The sequence below is a fragment of the Notolabrus celidotus genome, chromosome 12 (assembly GCF_009762535.1).
Source record: "Notolabrus celidotus isolate fNotCel1 chromosome 12, fNotCel1.pri, whole genome shotgun sequence".
Taxonomy (NCBI): domain Eukaryota; kingdom Metazoa; phylum Chordata; class Actinopteri; order Labriformes; family Labridae; genus Notolabrus; species Notolabrus celidotus.
Window position 1 is genome coordinate 5210128 of NC_048283.1, and position 23260 is coordinate 5233387.

General features: G+C 40.1%; 1 protein-coding gene across 1 annotated transcript in view; it reads left to right on the forward strand.

Moving 5' to 3' along the window:
- znf385d (zinc finger protein 385D) overlaps positions 1-23260 on the forward strand; it is a 137971-nt gene that overhangs the window by 97882 nt on the left and 16829 nt on the right. The window contains exons 5-6 of the mRNA XM_034697091.1: positions 16250-16645; positions 19408-19589. Of these exons, the coding sequence (XP_034552982.1) occupies positions 16250-16645; positions 19408-19589 (578 nt within the window). The remainder of the gene's footprint in view (positions 1-16249; positions 16646-19407; positions 19590-23260) is intronic.

Sequence of the window (23260 nt, forward strand, 5' to 3'; positions counted from 1 at the left end):
TCATATTACACTCAGCTATCAGGGAGGTGTTTTAAGTTTAAAGCATGTTTGGATGTGAATCAGCTGTTAAAGGTGTTGCGCACAGCGGAGACGCTCAGTTGGGGGCTGCGGCTGCGCGTAAGGTCTGCACGTGCGCTTTTTTAAAGAGGATCAATACGCAACTGCTGCCAACAACAACACGGGCACGAAGAGTGACAGCTTTAAACAGGACATTTTAACCTTTGGATACGAAGGCAACAGACAGGTGGGAAATTCAGGTACGCTATGTTTGCAGACCAGCAACATCAGATCCGTCTGAGCTTTTCTGCAGCTGGACTGATAGTGACCCGATTGCGCTCCCGGCTGACACCTGACCGAATACACATGATTATTTTTCTCAATAAGAACGAGTAGACAGAAAACTGGACACTGAGTCTGAAGTACTTTTCTGTTAGTAGCCTCAGCCTTCACTTTATAAGATTATGTCCGCGTAGAATATTTTAATGAGCCTGATCGTTGGTATTCTGCGTGTCAAACATGTACCCGTATTCAATCCCGTCAGTGATATGCATTTTGTTGCTGTAGAAAATATAATTTAGGGGGAAAACAACTTATTTGGCATTGTTTTTGACGTAAGAATAATAATGTTTTTTTTTATCAATTAATCGATAATTGATCGTTAACATTTCCAAAGATCGATCACGGAAAATACTTAAAATGTACATCCCTAGTTTTCTGTTAACTTTTTCACAACAATTCAGAACACATTATGTTAATTTACAGCTGATACATTTTGCTGTCTATCATACAGCAATGAGAGGAGATGTCTGAAGTGTACACCAGGCTTAACAACGACTAAACTTTGTAACCTCTGTTTTATTCCACTTAAGTTAGCTTAATCAGAATCAGAATCAGAAATACCTTATTTATCCCCGGGGGAAATTCAGTCATTACAGTTGCTTCTATACACAATAAGTAAGAATATCAAATAATATTGATAGAAGAAATTAATTAATAAGATATTAATACAAATGATAATAAAAGTATGTACAGAAGACAAAATAAGCTATGTAGAAAATACATGGTTGAAGTCCCCGGAGATCAGGAAGAGGGCACTCTGCTGGTCTGTCTGGAGTCTGGGTATGGCAGTGTTCAGAACGTAGGACGCCGTATTCAGGTTGGCAGAGGGGGGATGTAAACAGCTACCAGCACTTGAGCAGACGTACCGGTTTAACGCTACCTGTAACAGTCTCAGCGTCATTATGTGAGCTCTGACGTCTCATTAAATGTCTGAATAAAGTAAATATGCTCACAGTTGAACTCTTTAGTCTTCAAACAGCAGTGATAAACACGCTGGCATAAACATTCAATCCTGTTCAAAGACATTTAGCTCTTTCAGATAGCAAAGCCCTGGTTGTAGAAGTTTCTCCGTCTTAAACAAAACTTCAATCAGTTTGATAATCCTCCTCCAGTATCAGCCACTAGGATGAAACAAGATGTCAGAGTAGAATTATAAAGATAAAAAAAACTCCTCCTGCTTGATAACTTACTCCTCAATGTCAAACTTTACCAGCAGAGCTCTAAACAAAGACGCTTCAGGGTGAGTGACAAAGATCGAATACCTGACCCAAACACAGACATTAAAATTCATTATAAAGAGATATCCAATCTCCTCGCTGATCGCTCTTTTCACTGTGAAGGTCATGAAGAGTATCAGACTGACACTATTTCAAAATCAGCTTGAAACTTATTGCAGCGACTTTTATATTAAAAGAAAGAATAAAAATGAAAGATGTTGAAGAAAAGAAAACGAATATGATACCAAGTAAATGCAATTTTTTAGGTAGGAGAGGACTTCTAAAACTGAGCTTCTATGATGTATGGAAATAATTTGCAATAATGTAAAAGTTGCTTAGAGATTACACAGTAGTGTGGACTTCTCATATGTCTTATGTACACTAACTTACAAAAACAAGCTCAATAAAACTAGTAAACTTAAACCAGCTGATGTAGTCTTACTAACAATGAAAAAGCTCAATGGAAATCTTTGTGGTAGTTCCTGAGCTGTGATTACACAAAGATTTAAAACTACAATTTTCAGGATCAAGAATGAACTTTCGATCCAAACACAAGAAGTGATGGATGCCGTGCTTTTGTCTGTTTTTGAAGTAATCTACTTCTCATTTCCCGTCTGCGTGCTAAGGTTGGAAAAGAAAATCACGGGGCCATTTCTTTGCTGAATTCATAAAGATGAAATTGATATTGATCGTCACACTTCACAAGCAGATTGACAAAATGCTGAAGTGTTTCTTAATGATACCTCCCAAGCTTTGTACTCATCTGTTTAGACTCAATGTAAAGAAGTTCATACAGGCTGATATACGTTCTTCAATACATGAGGTCAATGTGGAGTCAGTCTTGAGATTAAAATTCCTGTGGTGAGAAAATGATGCAGATTTCCTCCAAGCTGATGAATGAGAAACAGAGAAAAGCCAAAGCAATCACTGACATTCAGCAGGAAAACAACACCACAGCAACAACAAATCTTTACATTTAACAGACAGAACGTCTCCAACAGCTTTAACTCTATTCAGATTTATTTCAACTCACAGTGAGAAAATCTGTCCACAGCACTTAAATGATGACTCACTGGCAGAAACCCCACTGGCTTACACAAACTTCAAACCTCCTCTTGCTCTTTTCCTGGGAACACACTCGACCTGATGACTGTGTGTTGAAAAGCTGCCCAGAGAAGCAGGTGTGGTGGCAGGCTGTTGATCGCTGCTGATCACGGCGAGTTAATCGGTGTGATTTCAGGTTGTGTTGGTGCCTGGCACGCAGAGATGACTGGGAGTAGGTGGACGTTAATTGCAGGGAGCAGAGAGGTCGCTACCGCTCTGCTCGTGGCATAAACATTATTCATCAGGAGTGACAAGGTCAGACCCGTCAGACGTAGATCACAGATTAATTATTGTTCTCTTGCTAATGTGTTGGGCCTGATGAGACGTGGTAATGTAAAGTTGTGCTGATGGCTGTTAAAACATTAGGGCTTTATCATAAATGATGACTGCCAAACGTCTGGAAAGATCATTTGCTTTACCTGAGCATCTGCAAGAAGAAACATCTGCAGTTAGAATGAAAAATTAGAAACCTGAATGACATGTTTCTTACATTAATACCATTTTTCTATTTTCTGTTAGCAATGCTTTTAATCTTTTAATGTAAAGCACATTGGGTTGCCCTCATGTATGAAATGCGCTATACAAATAAAGTTGCCTTGCCTTGCCTGAGTGGTAAATGTGGACTGTGTTTATACAGCATTTTCTCTAGCTTTCTACTATATGATTATTAAAACTGTTATATACTAAAAAAAAAATACACAGGAGTGCCTGTACAATCTTTCCATTCAGTGTCTATATGGTCAGTGTCATTCCCAGATCATTTTGATATCGGCTGTCATCCAGGGATCCCTTGTTAATGCAACAGTATTTGCACTTTTCAGGAGTTCCACTTTTGTTGCCTTCTCTGTATAATGCAGGTCCTGTATACATTAATTGTTCCCCACAAAAGTGATGCATATAAGATAAGATAAGATAAGATAAGATAAGATAAGATAAGATATTACTCTATTGATCCCCGGGGAGGAAATTCAATTGTTGCAGCAACCCAGACATAAGTACAATCAAGAAAAAGTTCCAATTAGATAAATTAAATAAGCAAAAATGAAAATAGATAAATAAAGATAGAATACAATTTACATATACACAATGTTACAAATAGAATTTAGATAAATACAAATGTTACAAACTGATTAAATAGCAGTAATAATAGCAGTAATAACAGGCAGTATTACAAATGGTTCAGTAGTGACAGGTTGACATGGTGTGATTATGGTTGGTTATGACAGAGTAAGCAATTATAATAAATAAATATGGGTATATAATATGACCGTAAGTTGCAGTAAACAATAATAATGTAACATAACATAACATAACATAACATAACATAATATAATATGATATATCATAACATAACATAACATAACATAACATAACATAACAAACATAACATAACATAACATAACATAACATAACATAATATAATATAATATAATATATCAAAAATAATACATCAAATATAATATAATATAATATAGCAAAGATAATTATATGATATAATATAGTATGCATTATAATGTAATCGGCAGTCAGAGACACATATACAGTATCTGGTCACAACATGCTAACCTTGGGACGTCCCTTAGACCCAGTCTTCCACTATGTTGGACGATGTGCAGGCAGTTTCCACCCATTCAGCAAGCTCTTTCAGCTTCTTCAATTTGGTTTCAAACACAGGTCTGTGGTGATTTACACACTCTAACTAAAACCATACTGTGCCATTTGTGATGCAGTTGCCTGCTGGCATCAGTCTGATTCGCTGCACCTGTATGCTTCGCTCGTAGGTGGTCGTTAAAACTAATACATTTTTGGTAATTTCCGTTTGGCATAAAGTGCGTATTGCTTTTGACTCGCCAGCTGAGTCGTGTGGGAGTTTTTAAAGTGAAATGTGCCGATCAGATGGGCAGTGGTGTGGTGATTTTCCATCATGGTGGCAGCAGCAGCGGAGCAGAGAGAGACTCAGCCGTGGTTTAAATACAGTGTGCCTAAAGGAGAAGTTAAATAGCATGTGGTTAAAAAGCATGTATTAATGCATTACATTGACAACCCTGATTTAAACATAATTTCCCAAGGAAACACTTTTGCAGCCTTTTTTTGTCCCGGTGTTGAGATTGTTGTTCTTCAGGAGAGTCTGGATAGAATATCTTCAAATGTTGAACTGAACAGACTTAGGTTGTCTAAGGTAAATGAGAAAGATCACTGTTACATCAAATGTGTGACATTATTGTAAATATGATATTCATCTAACGCCTCAATTTTTCTCTTCTGGTTTATTTTCATCCATGCAAGAAAATCAATGTTCTGTTTGCCTTCCCTTGTTGTACCTCTCTCATACCTGCTGATCTGCTGCGTGATCTCTGTGTTTCTCTGCAGAGATGTTCTCTGGTTTGACGTTCAGCCTATAAATGATTTTGCAGTAACTCCTCTTATTTACCTTCTGATGCTGTTAGTTGGTTTTCAGGATGTATCCCTACAGATATTTTGACTACCCTGATGTATCACAGCCACAGCTGCACTGTCTCACTGGGGAAAACACTGATGAATGTAACATGTGACTTGATGAGTTGGTGAAGGCATATGACCACAAGGCAGTGGTTCTATTTTTGTGGTCGTATTGTTGTGATACAGTCACACTCCAGCCAGAGCTACCTTCTGTTTTTCAGTCTGAGCCCCACCTCAAACAGAAAACAGGCATGTGGTTGATATGCTGATGTAATCCACAACTATGGCAACCATGTTAATGCTCCAGCATACCATCAGTCTACCATAAATTTAAGGGGAGGATTTTTAGGGTACATAAGTGGATTTCTTGCTGTTTTTGGCTCCTGGTACTCTTCCTTCTCCTAAGTTTAAAGCCTCGTATCCTAACCTGAACCGACCCTGCCCTCATCATCCACAGTGTCAGAGTCCTGGTTGGTGCAGAACATAATAAAAAGTATAATATCCTTCCTCGTCTCCATCTCAGCCTTGTTCTCTGGCATGCAGCTGAGGGTGGCTCCCTTCATTGCTCTCCTCGCCTGTTGCTCATTAAGGCGCCTTCCCTGCTTCTCAAATGCAGAGTTTTCCAAATGAACCTTGACCTCAAGCCAACAGAGACATCGGGTCATGCACGTGGGCCTGCACAAGTTCGGAGGATTTAAGACCTACAGGCACGACTACACCATACATCATAATTACAGATTTTATTCTTTGAATACAAAATTAAGTTATTGGTAATAAATGTTTGGCAAACAGTTTCACCCTTCAACACTGGAAAGTATGAAATATTATAAAAAAATACTCAAAAAACACTGGAGTGGGGCTTTAAATCTTAGCTGGGCAGTTCTCAGAGTATGGAAAGGGAAAGAACTGGACAGATTTTCTGGCTCCTGCCTGCAGCATATCCGACTTTACATCAAATTAAACAGAACATAAATTACGAACAACTAATATCTGAAGTCACTGGTTCCTTTTTATAGTTGAGTCCACAGACTTTAAATGAATGTTCCAGTCATGGGATTGAGGGTAACAGCCTGGAATAATGGCCTTTTCATGCCAGATGTTCTTCTTTACATCACTTCACAGGCATCTGCAGTGTGGACTCAAACAGATACACAGGTAGAGGTCAATCAGATAAAGCTGCAGCACGGTGAACACTCAATCCTCTGCAACAGTGATCAATGCATGCCTTTGCTAAAGGTCACCTGGGCATGGGATGCACAGATTCTGCAAGATGAAGTTAGGAAAGACATTAAAAACTTCAGAAGCAAACTTTAAAGAGATTAAAAATAGGAAGATCAGATTTGCTGGATTGTGTTCCTTTGACCACTTCTTATAATTTGCTGTAAATGTACTTTGTGCATCTGAAGAAGTTGCAACTTCAGTTTTAAATTCTTCAGGGCGTTCTTCGTGGTGTTTTGTAACAGTGAGTCATCGCCTCAAGAGAGACAGTTCAGGCAGTCAGGGTTAAGATGGAGCCTGAGATCGACGGGAGGATTGGTGCTGCGTCTGCAGATATTCAGAAACTGTGCTGGACTGTCAGGCTGAAGAGGGGAGCTGAGTTTATGGAGGAACTTTGGGTAAAACTGATCCGTGCTCCAAGCCTGCAGTCACAAGCTTTTGAGAATGACTAACTAACGAAAGGAGCGCAGATTTAATCCACCAAAATGAGCTTCCTTTCAGCCAAACATGGAAGAACAAACAATTTGCCTGAGGTAGTGTTGAATCAAGAGCAGCCAGAAACAGCTGAGTGGATGCTACAGATTTCATTCAAATGTGCAATATCACAGCATGTCTTTGATAACCTGGTATCAGAGTCATCTCGAATACTGTGTGCCATATTGAGAGTATGAAGCCTCAGTTGGATCGGTGACCAGAGTTGCAGAACTCCAAATCCTCAGAGACGCACAAAATTTCTTTTCCACCATCCATCTCTCCAGTAAAATGTTCACAGTCAAAGCTTCCTCCTCTTGCCAATGCCAGAATCCCATTACTTGCATGCTGTCAGAAGTTGCTGGAAAATCAGAGCAATACGGGCAAGAGGAGACTGATAAGGGATTTTATAAGACTGAAACCAAACAGATTTTAGAGGTGAAAACTCCCCGATTTAGGATGTGAAGGTAGATAAAGTGATTCTTTGAACTGAAGTGAAAATAAACCTTGTCCATCAGTCAAGGCAAGATTATATGTATAGCACATTCACAAAGGTAACCACTTATTACACAAAGCAAAGAGACACCCAAGAGAACATAATAACATCCTGATTAAACAAGTAAACTCTGAAATATTAAAGTGTAGTTAAGATACTGAATACATGAAGTGGCACTAAAAGAGAAGAAACATAGAAATGATTAAAAGAGGATATAGTACTCTGGAGTAACATGACTATTACTCTCAGTGCAATGAGAGCAGATTGAAAATACAGCACAATAAAAACAAAGTGCAGGTTGTAGGGTTCAATAAAAAGCACATAAACACAGAGGCGGTTTCAAATTGGATTTCAAATATTTACGTTTGGAGCCAGTGTTGAAATATTGAAGACCAGGACTCAGACTTACTATAAGTCCAAGTCAGGACTTGTGACTCTGACTTGGACTTGAGCATTGACTGCATCTAGACTCTGGAGATGGAAAGGAGGACAATACAAACTGTGTCATTGTTTTTGTAGAAAGCTTGAGTAGTTTAGATTAAAGCAGGAGCAGGTCCATGTGTTCACCTGCTGTCTTCTGCAGCAATGATTCCTGCCAGGATGCCAAAAGTGTCGACTCAGGCAATGGGGACTTGACTCAGACTCGACTCAGATTCTTCTTTGATGACTCGGCCTCTGACTGGAAAACTGTAGACTTGAGACTCAAGAATGTACTCTGTTCCAGTTACAAGCACCATTGTGGCTAAACACTGCTTCACCATGTTTATTCAGGACTCTGTAACTGACCAGTCAGCTACATTTTAAACTTTGATTCTGCAGTTAACTTCAAACCAGTGCAGATATTTTAATGAAATGCAGAATTGCAGCAGCAGCAGCACTCTGAATGAGCTGCTTCATGGGAAGTCCAGATTAAAGACCTTTACTGTGATAAACCATATTACATTTGGCACTGATATAACTATAGGCTCCAAGAAGACTGCTTTCTGGCTCCATTTATAAAGAATATGTAACATCATTATACGTCGTCATCCTTTTATATTGCAGAACCTACATCTGCTCATCTTTGGTACTTTGCTATATGTGCTGCAGACAATGCTGGCAGTGCAATAAACCATGAGGTCAGAGTGTACTCTTTAAGTGTCAAACTCCTTGGCCCCATTTTAAAGTGATCCCATACATTGTCTTCATATGTTCCTCAAGAAAGTACCAGGAAACATATGCTGGCCATTATTATTGGCTCACTCGTATTGGTTTGGCTGCACAGCGAGCTACTACGGCTCTCAAAGCTGCCCAAGAGACCACAGCATCTCTCCCTGCTGAAATAATGGCCTTGCACCGTATGTTGACTTGCACTTTATCTATAAAAGCCCTGTAAGAGAGGTAGCCTCAGAATAGAGCGGCTGCTCCCTCGTGTTAAAAGGGGTCATTTGATGCATCTGGCCAGGATACTTCCTGGATGCCTCCCCATGGGGCATGTTCAATACCCCAGGAGGGACCACTACGTGGACCATATATCCAATTTAGTTGGAAGGATCTCCCTGAAGGAAGGAGAGGATGTGACTTCAGAGAAGAATGTATGGTTTGCTCTGCTTTGCTGGCTGCCACTGTGTTTCTAAACAGACTAAATGAAAGGCTGAACTGTTTTCTTACCTTCAGTGTTTCATACAGCTAAGTGTAGATCAATGTGAACAAACTATCTAAACCTGATGTGAACACAGCACGGTGAAGTTGACAACAAATTGAAACGATATAATGGGATAGAAGACAATATGAAACACAATTATATGATATATGATCCTGTATGGTGCAATATGTTACAGAACAGATCAATAATATACTATTCAATAAGATATGACACAGTAAGGGATGATTTGATGTGATATAGTGTAATATGTTACAATACAATGCAATACTGTATGATATGATGTGTCATAATCAAGCAGCAACCTCCGGCTGTGGGAATTGAAGCCAATGCAGCTGTGTTAAAAACTGCAGTTCATCGAGTGTCCACTTGAGGCTGGCTTTCAGAATACCAAAAACCACACACACACCAATTCAAAAAAGCTGATCTTTACAGCAGAAATAAACATGTTTACAGCCTGGTACAAAAAATGAGTGCAGTCTGGATAGCTCATTTCTCTATTGGAACACACTGTACAAGGGTGAATTTTTTTCATAATGCAGCAGTTTAGAAGATAGGTTCAAGGTTCATTTTACTGTAATTCAGTCACATTTAAAAACATGAAGGAACAAAACACATTACTCAGGTCCAGCAGCATACAGCATAGATAACAAGCTAAAAGTACACTCAACAAATAAAGAAATAAATACATAACCTAAGCCTACAGTAAGTAAATATAAAAATGTAGTTTAAAAAATGAAAGCAAAGAATAATAGTGAAGTACTGTACATACTACTAAAAACCTACTAACCACATATAATGCACATTACCCATATGTACATGTTCTGCATAGAACATGGTAAAGGAGTGGCAAAGAGTACCATGAAGCTTCTGCAGAAACCCATACAACCTCAAGGTGCATTATTACTTGAGTTATGCATTTTGATATTACTGGATGAAGTATCTTCACAAAAAACAAGATCAAAAAGGTCAACATCATTGTTTGAGTTTATTCTGTGCAGTCATGAGAACCAAGGTTTGAGCTGTGTACGACAACTTTGCTGCTCACCCTGCAAAGTATACATTGCTAAAATGCTTTTTAGTTATGGAACATGTTGGTAGAAACTCTCTCTGAGTTTTCCTTAACTTCGTTTAAATGCTATATCCAACATTCATGCTCCAGTTTTACTTTCTGCAGTCAGAGCATGCAGCAAGTTTCATAAAAGTGCTAACAGATTTCATATTCGGAGTCAGTGAACTGTGAGAGTTTAAAAAGTGGATTAAAAAAAAAGCCTCAGAACTTTTTCAAAGGTTAATGGATGGGATGCTCACAAACACTGGAGAAGCCCAATAATGCATACATTTACATACATATGAAGCGTTTAGCTTAGAGTGGCAATGAAATAAGCTTCAGTACTTGAATACATGGAAAGTTCCTTTAGATTATTTCTCTTACATAAATGTTATCTGTACTTCCTCCAGCATAGCGCAGCAGGTATTTGTTCATTACCTGACTTCTGATGTGATTTTTAACCTTTGGCAGGAGTGAACACGGTGACGGTGTAACTCACAGCGTTTTTTTTTTGCGGCGCCCACCTCCGACACCTCCGCTGGGATAAATAAGAACCGTATATAATGGCTGACAAAAATAGCATGACATAATTCACTATTGATTTGCTCTCCTGGCTGGCTGATCTTCATTTCGTGACACTGGAGTGCAGAGAACTCAGAGACATTGGCATCGATCAGGCGGGGCTTCGAAAGCTAAATTTCATTTCAGTAAAATGTGGCTGCAGTCCTCCGTATTCCAAACACTGAAACGTTTGATTATGAGTCACATCTATTGATCGACTGCCGTCCTTTGTGCTAAAAATATTCGACATTTTATTCAGAATAAGAAGCTTTTTATTTAACATGTCAATGTGATCTTTCGCACAGACAGAAGATAAGAAGTCTAATTTTCTTTGATTTTTAGAAGAGCTGTCTGGCCCAATAATATAGATTACACCATAGCATGCTGCATCATCTATTATCATCATTCTTCCTGAAGGGGCTGCATTCCTTTCGTCAAACACTTCAGTACAGCTCTTTCACACATGAACTCCAGACATGTTCTAGATCATTTCAGGACACTCAGGCCTGGATTCTTTAAGAAGCTGCCTTTACACATGTATCTCACAGCAGGAGATTCCCTGTGTTGAACAACTTAAACGCTTGATTTGGTTGAGGTGGCGTGGATCGGCTGGGTTGAGAAGTGTTTCATGTTGGTGACTGTTTCAGGGTTTATATCTCTACAACATGCATGAGGAAATATCTGCAGGACAAACACAACAATAGACTCTGACAACCCAGGTGAGCAATCCAGAGTTTAAAGTAGCAAAACTCTGCTCAACATGAACCGCATTATTGCGCCCGCTGTTACCTGCTGTGTTCTCACATCTTACACAGCTCACCTCAGGGAAAATGTCTGGAGTGCAGAGAAAGAGGCAGATGTCTGCATGCAAAATTCAAGACAGCTTTTCTAAGTCTGTCTGCTTGACAAACAATGATGTTTTGCTGTTATGCACGCTGATAGAATACGGAGAAACTTTATTTTATGTGATGAAACAAATGGTTCAAAAGTTTTCTTTCACTGTGAAAAATGCAATCTAACACGATATACTTCGTTACAATACTCAACATGTCTCAGAAAGTTTACAACCCCTGTCCTCGCAGGCTTACATTGTGTGCCATTTTTTAATCGTGTCGATTTTAAGTTTTTATTGATTACTTTAAAAAATTTTAATGGACAGGCTCCAAACTATTTAACCCTAGAGCACTATCGCTAAAATTAGTAACACCATCACTAACGCCGGGTGCTTTTTATACCCGATATAATATACCCAATAAAAAGTACCTGTCATCAAAATATATCAAAATACATGACAAGTTAGAGTAGTGTTGTCTTCTTTCAAACTGTGCCATGTCTAACAAAATGAAAAATTAATCATGGGGGGACCCTATAAAAATGCTCCAACTCCATTCGATCTGCAGAGTCCCTCTCTACTTTCAAAAGACAGCTATAGACCCAGCTCTTTAGGAAGCACTATGCACTTAGCTAGACTGTTCTCCACTGTTGTCCCCAGTGGTAGATCATGTCTTCCAGCTACAGTTGACTCGCACTGTCCTGCTCTACTCTGGGAATCTGTGTTCAGCTCTTGAGTGACCCAGCACTTGGTATTTTGGTCATTATTGTGGTGATGTTAATTGATGATGATAATGGAAGGTCTTAAATGGTTTGGTTGCTTCATTGTAGATGTTCCTTATTTTATTAAGAAAAAAAAAATCCTTATTTACTTTTGTGCATTGCCTTTACACTGCTTGGCAGTACCTGCACCCAAATTGACTTGAAGTACTTTGTTACCCATACTGATCTTGTTTCCTCTTGTCTAGATCTTTGCTTGTGTTGTTCTTGTTCTCGTATGTACGTCGCTTTGGATACAAATGCCTGCTAAATGACATTGTAACATTGTAACAAAATGACTGAAAAATGTGGAATTCTGGACCAAAAATTCTTAAAACAAAAAATGATGAAACTGGAAACTTGATGTTTGGTCCACTCATTCCTGGGACATTTGAGACTTCCCTGGTGAAGGCACAGTGTCCTTCACACACAAACAGCTGCAAGAGAGAGAAACAAAAAATCACTATTGCCGGGTTAAAATCACCCGAACACATGCCTGTAGGAAAAAGCGGGTTTTGGAACAGGGAAACACCCACGCCTTCAAAAATTATGCTAAAGCTACCCAGGGACCCATGACTCCAAGACAAACGCAACATAATGAAAATCATGTAAATGTGTTTGCTCGGGTGAAAATCACCCGGTGATTGTGTTCTAAGGAGAGACCTTTTAACCCCATATGTGCCTGGGTGGCCCCTCAGATCTGTGGATGCAGCTCTGCTGGTTGTGCCCAGATCCATCCTTAGAACAAAAGGTGACCGGGCCTTTTCAGTCAGAGCTCCAAGACTGTGGAACTCCTTGCCACTGAAAATTAGACACTTCACAACCTTAACTGCTTTTAAATCCCCACTAAAAACTTTTTTATATAAGAAGTAATCTCCACCCCTAAATCCTGAATATTGCTCTGAATTCAGATGTCCTGTTTTCCTTTTTTTCTTTTTTTTCCTTCCTGCCCCGTTTTTATTTGCTTTGGAATTGTCAGCATTTTTTGTTGTGTAGCACTTTGCAACTTTGTTAACCCTCCTGTTACCCTCAAATGTACTAACATCTTTTGTCTTTGGGGTCAATTTAAACCTCCAGAAACTGATTGTTACCCAGGTTTATGTGTCAGGTACTTTATGCTTCTGTGTTGACTACCTAAATAGCCCTTTAAATAAAATATATTTCAAGCATAAACAGAATTTAAAGCATTCAGAAGGACTTTATTTGTAAAACAGAACATCAAACTGCGAGTTTGTCATGCTCTTGTCGGCCCTGCCTTGTATCTATGTTATCAAGCTAGTTTTCATACGTTAACTCCACCCCGATGTTGTGTGAAATATCAATGTCTTCACATGAACCATTATTTTCCCGCCCTATGGTATGGGAAATATCAAAGTTCTAGTGGGAAGGAAGTCTTCCCCCCTCCCCAATGTTGTGTGAAATATCAGTGGTTGGATCTCTAAAGCAGAGGGAGGCTTTTTTAGGTTATAAAAATATCATCCTCAATATCATCCAAAAAAAAAGTGTAAAATGTTGATATATCTTATGTTTTATACAGCTGAAACAGCCTGGGGTCAAATTGACCCGAAGGAACACTGATGTGTAATTTATTTTTTACAGGAAATTGGAACATATCAACATTTTAATTTGACTTTTTCCCAGTTGTTCCCATTAAATAAGGAAAAGTCATGAAATATGAAGGCAAAAAAAAATGCTGATCATTAATTTAGAGACGTTAAACATTGATTGGGGTCTTATTGCCCCAAAGGATAGTAGGAGGGTTAAGAAAAGTGTTATAAAAATAAAGTTTATTAAAGTACCATATCGTGACTTTTAGTATTTTGATAATATCGCATCAGCTCACAGTGATTCACAGCTCAGGTTTCTGTCATCATGAACACAAACTGGATATTTTTCTCAGGTCTATGTCCAGTTCTGATGCTCTGCTGTTTGCTTTGGCCTTGACACAATCTCCCTGACCACCCATTCACACGTACGTGCTTTTGTATTGTGACATTTCAGTTGTTGTTAGGTTTTTACTGCACAGACCTGTTATGAATCATTTATGAAAAGATCCCTGTCGCTTACTTAACTCCCTGTTTTTCACCTCTCTGTGAGACATTAATGTTTGTTTTCCACTCACTCTCTGTACTTGGAGAGGATTTGAAATGTTCTGGGGGATTTCATCATAATATTTTTTCACATCAGTCAATAATATCACAAATAAATCAAGTCACATATTTTGTTGTAGCATGAGTACTCCCTTGAGCTGAAAAAATGTCCCTGCACTAGTTTCAGATCTTGAAAAATGACCAAGGAAGATATGAGCTGCAAACAGAAAATCTATTTAGATAGATGAACTCTAAAATAAACCTCAGGACTGTGGAATGTTATCAGATACAGAGGATATATTGTGATTTAGCTTCATTTGTTACGAGTACTTAAAATTCCACATTAATGACTGCATATTGTCTCCATTTGTTTTGACAAGGCAGAGACCTAAACTATTTGTCAGTGTGTGCCAGTAAAGCAGATGGTTCCATGTTGTTTTGGGTGATGTTGTCAGGCTTGTTCCAGGGGACGTGTCTAATTGCTGGGAGTTTCAATTGTATAATTGCTCACACCATGTTTCCTGGAAGCTCATGTGTGTTCTTTGCGTCATTGGGAGTTTCTGTGTTGGGTTACTCTCTCAATCCTCTGCATGTTTCTTAAAAGCTGAGCATGTCTTTCAAACATGTGGGAGATTATTCTCATAAGCTTCAATTTTCTTCTTGTTGGATTCGTGTTCTTTGCTTTCACATTGCTGTGCACTTAAAGGACCACCACAGGAGTACCTTTGTTTCAAACTGTGTAACATTTCAGTGGTTACTGTAAAATCTTTCCATCTGTAATCATGGCATCATTTATATTCCACACCTTTCTGCTCTGGTTTTCTTCACTTATTCCAAAAACTCAGTACACCCTTGTTTGCTTTGAACGTAATTATTTATTATGTGTGATCATTTGTATGAACTATTTACAGTGGTGGACAGTAACAAAGTAAATTTACTTGAGTACTGTACTTAAGTAAATTTTACTTGAGTATTATTTTTGGGGGGAACTTATTACTTTTACTCCACTACATTCAGAAGAGACTTTATGTACTTTTCACTCCACTACATTTTAACCAATGCTCTAGTTACTCACTGCTTTTGCTTTGAAGTCAGCTCATGAATTTCCTTCTGTTTTCTGAAATCTGATCCCACGGTTAAACGGGGAGCAAACACAGCAAATTTCACTCAGATCAGGCAGTTCATGTAGAGGTGGTAATGATAGCTATAATTCTCCACATGAGCACCCATGTCCACATCTTCAGCCTGTGTTAGAGGTTTTTGAAATGAAGAAATGTTCTCCCTGTTTCCCATTCTGCCCAAACATACAAACATTCACTGTCCAACCTGAGAAAGCGTGTTGACCTAATGTAACATTTGTTTCATTCCAGATGAACATTTCAAACTAAGTTGTCTGTGCTTGGAGTAACTTAGTGTCTGTTTTTATTCTATGTTATAGTTTTAGAGATTTCAGGTAATGGTTTCTAAATAAATTTAACAAAATGTACTCCTATGTATTCCTGACTGTATTTATGTATTTTGAAAATACAACGTTTTGAGATTTTTTAAGAAGTGCTTTGAGTATTTTTAAAAGCAAGTTCTTCAGTACTTTAACTCAAGTAATAATCTGACAGAGCAACTTTAACTTGTATTGGAGTAATATTTGACCAGGAGGATCTATACTTTGACTTAAGTAATGCAGCTGTGTACTTTGTCCACCACTGACTATTTATGACAGTATACACATTTATGTAACCCCTTGTTAAGATATAAAACATAATAATCAAGTTAGTATATTTAAAACAGTGTGTAGCTGCTCTTTAACATGATAATACATTGATTTATACCATTGCTTTTATATGGACAGTTCTCTGTAATTTCAGCCAAATTCAAATTTCACACATAAATATTTCACTTTATACTGTAAAAAATAACAGATCTCTAACTTCTGAGGAAACTTAGTAATTCTGTGTTTTAAACATTGAATGAATAAATAATGTTTCCCTCGTAATGGTTCATAAGTCTCAACACATCCTTTATTCCTCTCTGCAGATGGCGTTCCTGGAGCAGCCCCCCTCCCGCTCTCCCCTGTGCTCAGACTGGCACCACTCCTTGCACCGTTGGCACCCCTGGCCTCCCTGGCCCCCCTGACCTCCCTCACAACCACGCCAACGCCGTCTGCAACTGTGGCCCCATCACCCATAGTCCTGAGCACCCCGGCAGCCCCGGCGGCCCCAGCCCCGGCCCCAGAGACTACCTCAGCTGCCGGAGGGGACGAGGGGCCGGCCAAAACGAACTCCCCGTCAGAAGGCGACCCCGAGCCTGAGGCCGAACCTGAGGCCGAGACAGACGGGGAGACAGAGGAGGAGAAAGCTCGCCGTCTTCTGTACTGCTCGCTGTGCAAAGTGGCCGTCAACTCGGCGTCGCAGCTGGAGGCTCACAACAGCGGTGGGCAAACATTTACTGCATATATATTTTCAAAGGAGACAAAAGAGACTGCATGCACTGTAAAAAGAGTGGTTTCTACCTGCTGTGTTCCTGGGTGTGTCATTACTTTAGCGTGGTTTTCAATTCAACACGCGAACGCGAGTGATGAAACAGTTTTGTTGTTGAGTCTTTGTGTAGAGGGTTGTTATCTGCCGGTGCTCACAATAACACACAAAAACACGTAGCAGCAGTGTTAACGCCGTCTTTGTCATCATCATGGCGTTGTATTGGATGTCTTCAGGAGTAATCGTCAGACCGAGATGAGTTTCCATCGCAGACTTGCATCCAGACTCGATCAGTGATTGTAACAGATTCTTTATATTAGATAAGTCTGTCAAACAGGTGTTAACATAGAGGAGCATGACAGCAGAGCTCTGTTTGTTTAACTTAAAGAACAGGAGTGTAACATTAAGACCTTGTCCAGACTTGGGACAACAAAGTTACAGGTTACCAGACGGTAGAATGGTGCAGCGTTAACTCATACTAAACCGGCTTGCTCATCAGAAGTATATGACTGTTCTGAAAGTTTGTTATCAGCCCACAACATCTCACAGACACAGGAACCCCAGCACCTGCATGAAAAGCCCAGTGCTTTAATCCTGCTTCAGTTCTAAGTACCAGACGCTCTGTTACAAGGGAATTGGTTATGGATCAATCAAACAGTGCAGGACTTTTCATGGAGACCAGGATCCAAATCAAGTGTGGAACCAAAATCAGTGTTGAGTTACTCTGTTATCCCACCACGAGATGCTTTCCAAACCCAAACTTCATTCATGGAATCAATCCCAACTAAACAGAAACCAAACCAAACAGACCATTTCATGCTTACTAAGTGTCAGAAAGAGAGGAAACTGACAGGAACTAGTGCTTCCATTTGAGACATTGATGGCTGTGGTGATGCATCTTGCAGGCATGTTTGATGACCTTTTATGCTGAGATATTATTGCACATCTTTCTTATAAGTTGCTACCATGATTTGGTTATCATTTATAGCAATAGGTCCCAGATTTTTTCTGCAGTGCCTCTTTTTGGTGGATAAAAGTATTTCCAAGCCCCCTCTTCTCCTCACCACTACACATATCAATCAAACACCCAGTCCAGTAAAACACACCATGCAACAAGCACAAAAAGCACATGCAAACAAGTTTCTGTATCTGTGGAGTTATTTGGAGCATTGTCTAAAAATGTTACAGAATTGCAACTTCAGTGTGACATCAAACTGAAAAACTTAGACGCCCCTTTTAAAAAGGAGGCAATACAATTTGACACTGGGACATGCAACTTCCAGATCTTTAAGTTTGGGCAGCTAACCGTGATTGGAGGTGAAATCAAGGTCGAGCTATGACTTATTACTTGTTGTTGTGGATTAATTGACCATGCTTTGCTAGCAGTGCAGAACTGTGTGCATTGTTTTTATTAGGCCTTGCCACACCCCCATCATAAACCCCCAATAAAATCCATATGTGACAGTAGAAGAATGGATGCTGCTTACCCCTGTCTCTGTCAGGAGGATCCGGTGTTCACTCTCTCATGTTCCTCTGGGAAGTAACAAAGCATTGCAGCTTGTCCTGCATGTTGCTAATAGATTGAACATTAGCTAGCATCATACTTGAGATGGGAGGCCAAGCGGGATGGTGTAAGGAGACAGCCGCATCTTCCACCTTAGCATCTGTTGCTGTTGCTCCAGGGTCCAAAGCTTAGATCCAGTAAGGTCTGCTGGTTATAAGTAACAACAGTAGAGCTGGATGAGAAAAACACTAGGAGAGGTTTGTAGCAAGTCGTCATCGGTCTGCGCCACCTTGATAAACAACCTGCTCGAAATAATTAGACAATCCAAAACTTCTGGACAAGCCAGAAAAGAGCTGTTTTCCATTATTTTACAGCTTCCTCTGCTTCTTTCAGACTTTTACTCTCACTGTCAGCTTTGAGCGTCAGTGAGTTTTCCTCTCAAATCTATATTTTTGTTTCATATTCAAAAACTTGTGTTTGATAACACTGAACCTAATCAGATCCATGGAGGAGTATGCTTTTAAATGGCTGTGATTGAGAGTTAGGCAGCGCTCAGCTTGAGCATTCAAACTTGTAGGTCTGATGTTTACATTTTCAGGGAGAGGAGGCTCATGGGTACTTTTTAAAGTAGCATATGTGCTGTTAGAGGTGAAACTGGTACTCTGAGTAATTAACTTTTTTTCTGGTGTAGAAAAAAATCATGGCTCCACACTCAAACTGATTGAGTCTCAAGTACAGCTGCACAACAGACAGTCACTTATGAGTGAGATTGAGTTTAACACTTATCATGACACAAATTACAACCATGAGAGATCAAAGTGTTGTTAGCATTTTAAAGTTTGAACCTGTTTAATCTGCGAGGATGACGGAGAAGTAAACTTTCAAACTGGAGTAGGTGTTTCATGATTTGTTATGAAGGTTAGGAATTTGCTTCAGAGGCCTGGGTCCAAAGTCAGATTTCCACTCCTTCACTTCAGGCAAACGCCTTTGAGGTAAAACACCTACATTTTGCAAAGCTGAGTTTCACTCGGCGCCTCACTTCAATCTGTGATGTTTAAGGATAATTTACAGGTTGACCCTTTAACACGACCCTCATATTTCCTAGATGAGAGAAGAGATAACACAGCAAACCTCTCATCTCCCCTTTCCTTCAGGCAGAATCTGTGCGGGGAAGTTTATGCTCTAACATCTCTGCTTCCTGTTTGAACCTGCAGGTACAAAACACAAGACGATGCTGGAGGCCAGGACAGGCGTCGGCTCCATCAAGTCTTTCCCCCGGCCAGGAGTCAAGAGCAAACTGGCGGTCCCCACCAAATCAGCGACGGGCCTGCAAAACAAAACGTTTTACTGTGAGACGTGTGACGTGCACGTCAACTCAGAGACTCAGCTCAAACAGGTGAGAAGACATGAGAGACTCTGAACTCTGTGGAGAGCTTCTTATTAATCTAATGATTCAAATCCTGTGTGTTCATTTTGAAATGAGAGAATACGCCTGTAGCTTTTTGGAGTTATTTATAACGCACTTTCAAAATCAACACTTGCAGTTCTCTTGGACAAATTACTATAAATGATCGGATGTGCTTTTGTTGGTCATTAAGAGACATCAGCACTCATTTCAGTTTGTTTCATAATCAGTTAAATAATCCTCACAGGAGCTTTAAGATGCATTTATTTGTATTTGACCAGAAATTGATTGAGACGAAGGACGTGTCTTACAAGGCATTACAGTCTCCTAAGCAACAATGATCTAAGGCTCAACAAGTGGAGACCACAGCTTATAAAAAGTGACAACACACAACAATAACAACTAAACCCCAAGCTTTATTTTGAGGAATGAAACCCTCCCAAGTTGAAGAAACAGGAAAACCAGAAACAAGGGAAACAGAAGGGACTGGAGACCCCAGCCAAAATGAACAAAAGACAGAATGGACCGTGGCTTCCAGTACCTAATCCTAAACTAACTGGGAATAAAAATCTGAACCTAGGGAAAAAGAACACTGATAACTAAACTACCGAAAGACTCCAGTCCAGGGGCATCGCCAGACCCCCTGTACTGGGGCACGTGCCTCAGTATAAATGAGCTGTGCCCCAGTATCAGGGGCGGTCTGGCCATGGGAAGTGAAGTAAAAGACTTTAGGCGCAGTTGTTAATGTGTTGCATCCACCGCAGTGTTTCCCATACATTCATTAATTCCTAAACAAGTGAAGTCCCACTATTCCCAGCACTGCTTTGGGTTAAAAAAAACAAAACATCATTAAATTCACAATGGTTTGAAAGCTTTCCCTGGTTATAATATTCTATAAATAGAGATGCAGCTTTTTGTTTCTCATGTAGGATGTTTGGTAAACACATGAAACATGACACATTTGTGAGCACTGGTTTCACTAACTGGAAAAAAGCTCTGGATCTCTTTAGAGGGCACGAGAAAACACCTGCCCATAAAAAGTGTGTGTGTGCGTGTGTGTGTGTGTGTGTGTGTGTGTGTGTGTGTGTGTGTGTGTGAGGAAGGGAAATAGTAGGAGGCCTGTGCCCCAGTAGAGCTTTATGCCTAGCAACGCCCCTGCTCCAGTCCAAACTAACACAACAAACTAAAGTCTGATTTATAATTCTGCATTGAATCGACGGCACTTCCGGGATCCCGGACATCAGCCGCACATTGGCTGTATATTTAATCTCCTCCAACATTTCCTCTCTATTCTTCCCTGTAGTCATTGCTGTATGATAAACAGCAACATTTTTCAGTTGTAAATTAACATAATATTCTCAGAAACACTGAAAAAGTAAACAGAGATCGTAGCGGGGCCGGAAACAGGGGACCGACTATCAGAGAGACCGCACTGCCCTCAAGCATTTCGTGTATGTGGTGCTCATGTCTGCATCAGCCCCTGTTGTGTAGGGTCAACGCAGAAGTAAAAACCAGCCTTAAAAATGTTTTGGAAAACCAACCAAGCCCTCCTCATGTATGTGCTGCTCAGTGTGTCAGAGAACCCCCAGCCCGCCCTGCCATTCTCTATCACCTCCCCCTACCTTAACGCTGATAGCACTCAAATGCAGACAGAGGGAGGAGGGACCAGAGAGATGTAAGAGAGAAAGCAAGAGTCAGAGGAGCCATACATAACACAAGGAAACTGCTCTGCCAACCACAAGCTAGTTGCCTTTAAGTTCATTTCCCTTAATAAATGTATGAGTGCACCTGTTAGTCCTAGATTAGCCTTGGAATTATTTGAATGATATAAAAACACAGAGTTATCTTTACCCTGTAGCTGCTTCATAAAGTTTATATGCACATATGACACCATAACACCGAAGGAGAAACCCAGTTAAAGCTGGGGTTTGCAGTCTCGGAAAACTAGCATGAATTTAGCATTATCCAGTTGTACCAGTGACACGATATCAGGAGAAAAGTTATAACACATATATAATACTGTAACAGATCTACTGTTTGTTAAACGTGTTCAGTGTAGATGTTCTTAATTCCTACAGTGTTGACGGTCAGTGAAGGCATCAGGAGAGGTGTAGAGTGTGTGAGCTGGGGAGAGGAGAGACAAGAGGAGAAGTTCTTCATTCATTCAAACATTGATTGTTGTTTTGTTGGTTGGCGTGATCACGGCCGACAGTGACCGGTTATTAAAGATCAACGTGTTCACGAATCGGCTCGTCATCACTACAGCGTCCGGACGGACGCTACAGTACATCTACATTTTCTGTAGGACTTACTAAATGTCATTCATTCTTCTGCTTGTCAGAGCCCCCATGGTGAGAGCTTTTTAGACTCTGATCCGGACTACAGTCCTGAGCAAAGCACCTCATCGGGTCAGAGGGGACAGGCCCGAGGTCGAGCGAAAGGGACAGTCTGTAGAGTCAGGGGAAGCAGAGGCAGGAGACGGGGACTCAGAGTGCACGCCGGGGAAATGTACGTGCAGGAGGAGGGCAGAACGGCTGGACGGGATTTGAATGGTTTAAAATTTTGGCACCCAAAAAAAGGTGATTGGTTGGTGTTTTCCCAGGTTTACTCCGGCTGTAGATAGCAGCTTTTCTTCGCTCTTTTTTAGGAACACATTATGAATTGATTGCCATCAGGACATAAAGATAATTTTAACCAGTATAACAAAAAGTGGATCTAAATCTGATTACCAACCCCAGCTTTAAGGCTGTAAAAACATCAACATGAACTGAATGAACCCGTAACGACCTGCTTTCACCTGCAGCGGCTCAGCATCAAGATTTCTCCCTCACCACGTCCTGCACTTTATCTGTAAAACAAGAGCAGAGTGTTTGAGTTTCATCATAATATTCAAAGTCCTCTTTTGCTCTTACATTCACATCACACAGAGGCTCTGTAGCTGTAAATGTAATGTGTGATTGTGTCAGATTTAAAGCGTCTTGTTTGGACTCATTTTCCTCAGTGTCAGGTTTGACTTTTTGTTGCATTGAGGATTCATTTCGGTGAGGCAGAGATGCTCCGCTAATAATAATGATCTTTCCTTTCATCTGTCCGCGCCGCTGTCATGCCAAAGCTTTGAAAAGTCTTTGTCATGCTGATGCACTCCTGCAAAAAACTCACAAGAAATCTGTTTAAGCATGTGATGTACACGACAGAGAAATGAGGTTTCTCCTGCAGAAATAAAGCCCACTGAGCTCCTCCTAATCCCCCCCTCTCAAATAAGAAAAATGACTTCTAGTGTATATAATGAGAGAGAAATCAGGTCACTAAGAATATCTGACAATAATCTGATCTCTGTGTGATATTTTCCGCAGTGTGGCTTGGCTCTAAACTCCGCCTGGGAACGTGTATTTTGGTTGTAGCTTGGGGCCGCTCCACAAATCTTCTGTCTCTCTTGTAGCTGCTGATCATTCTGTCAGTGGGGAGTTTCATCTACAACACTCCAAACCACTTGGTTTTGTCTGCGCTAACCTTGAGCTCTCTCACTGAAAATAGACAGGCTTTGTATGAATTTTTCATGCAGGGACTTCTGCTGAGTACTTCTGATTCTCTGCGAGAAGAATCCACCGTGACAAATTTTAGTTACAGCCTGAAAAAAAGCAGAGAGAAAGAGTGATGTTTGA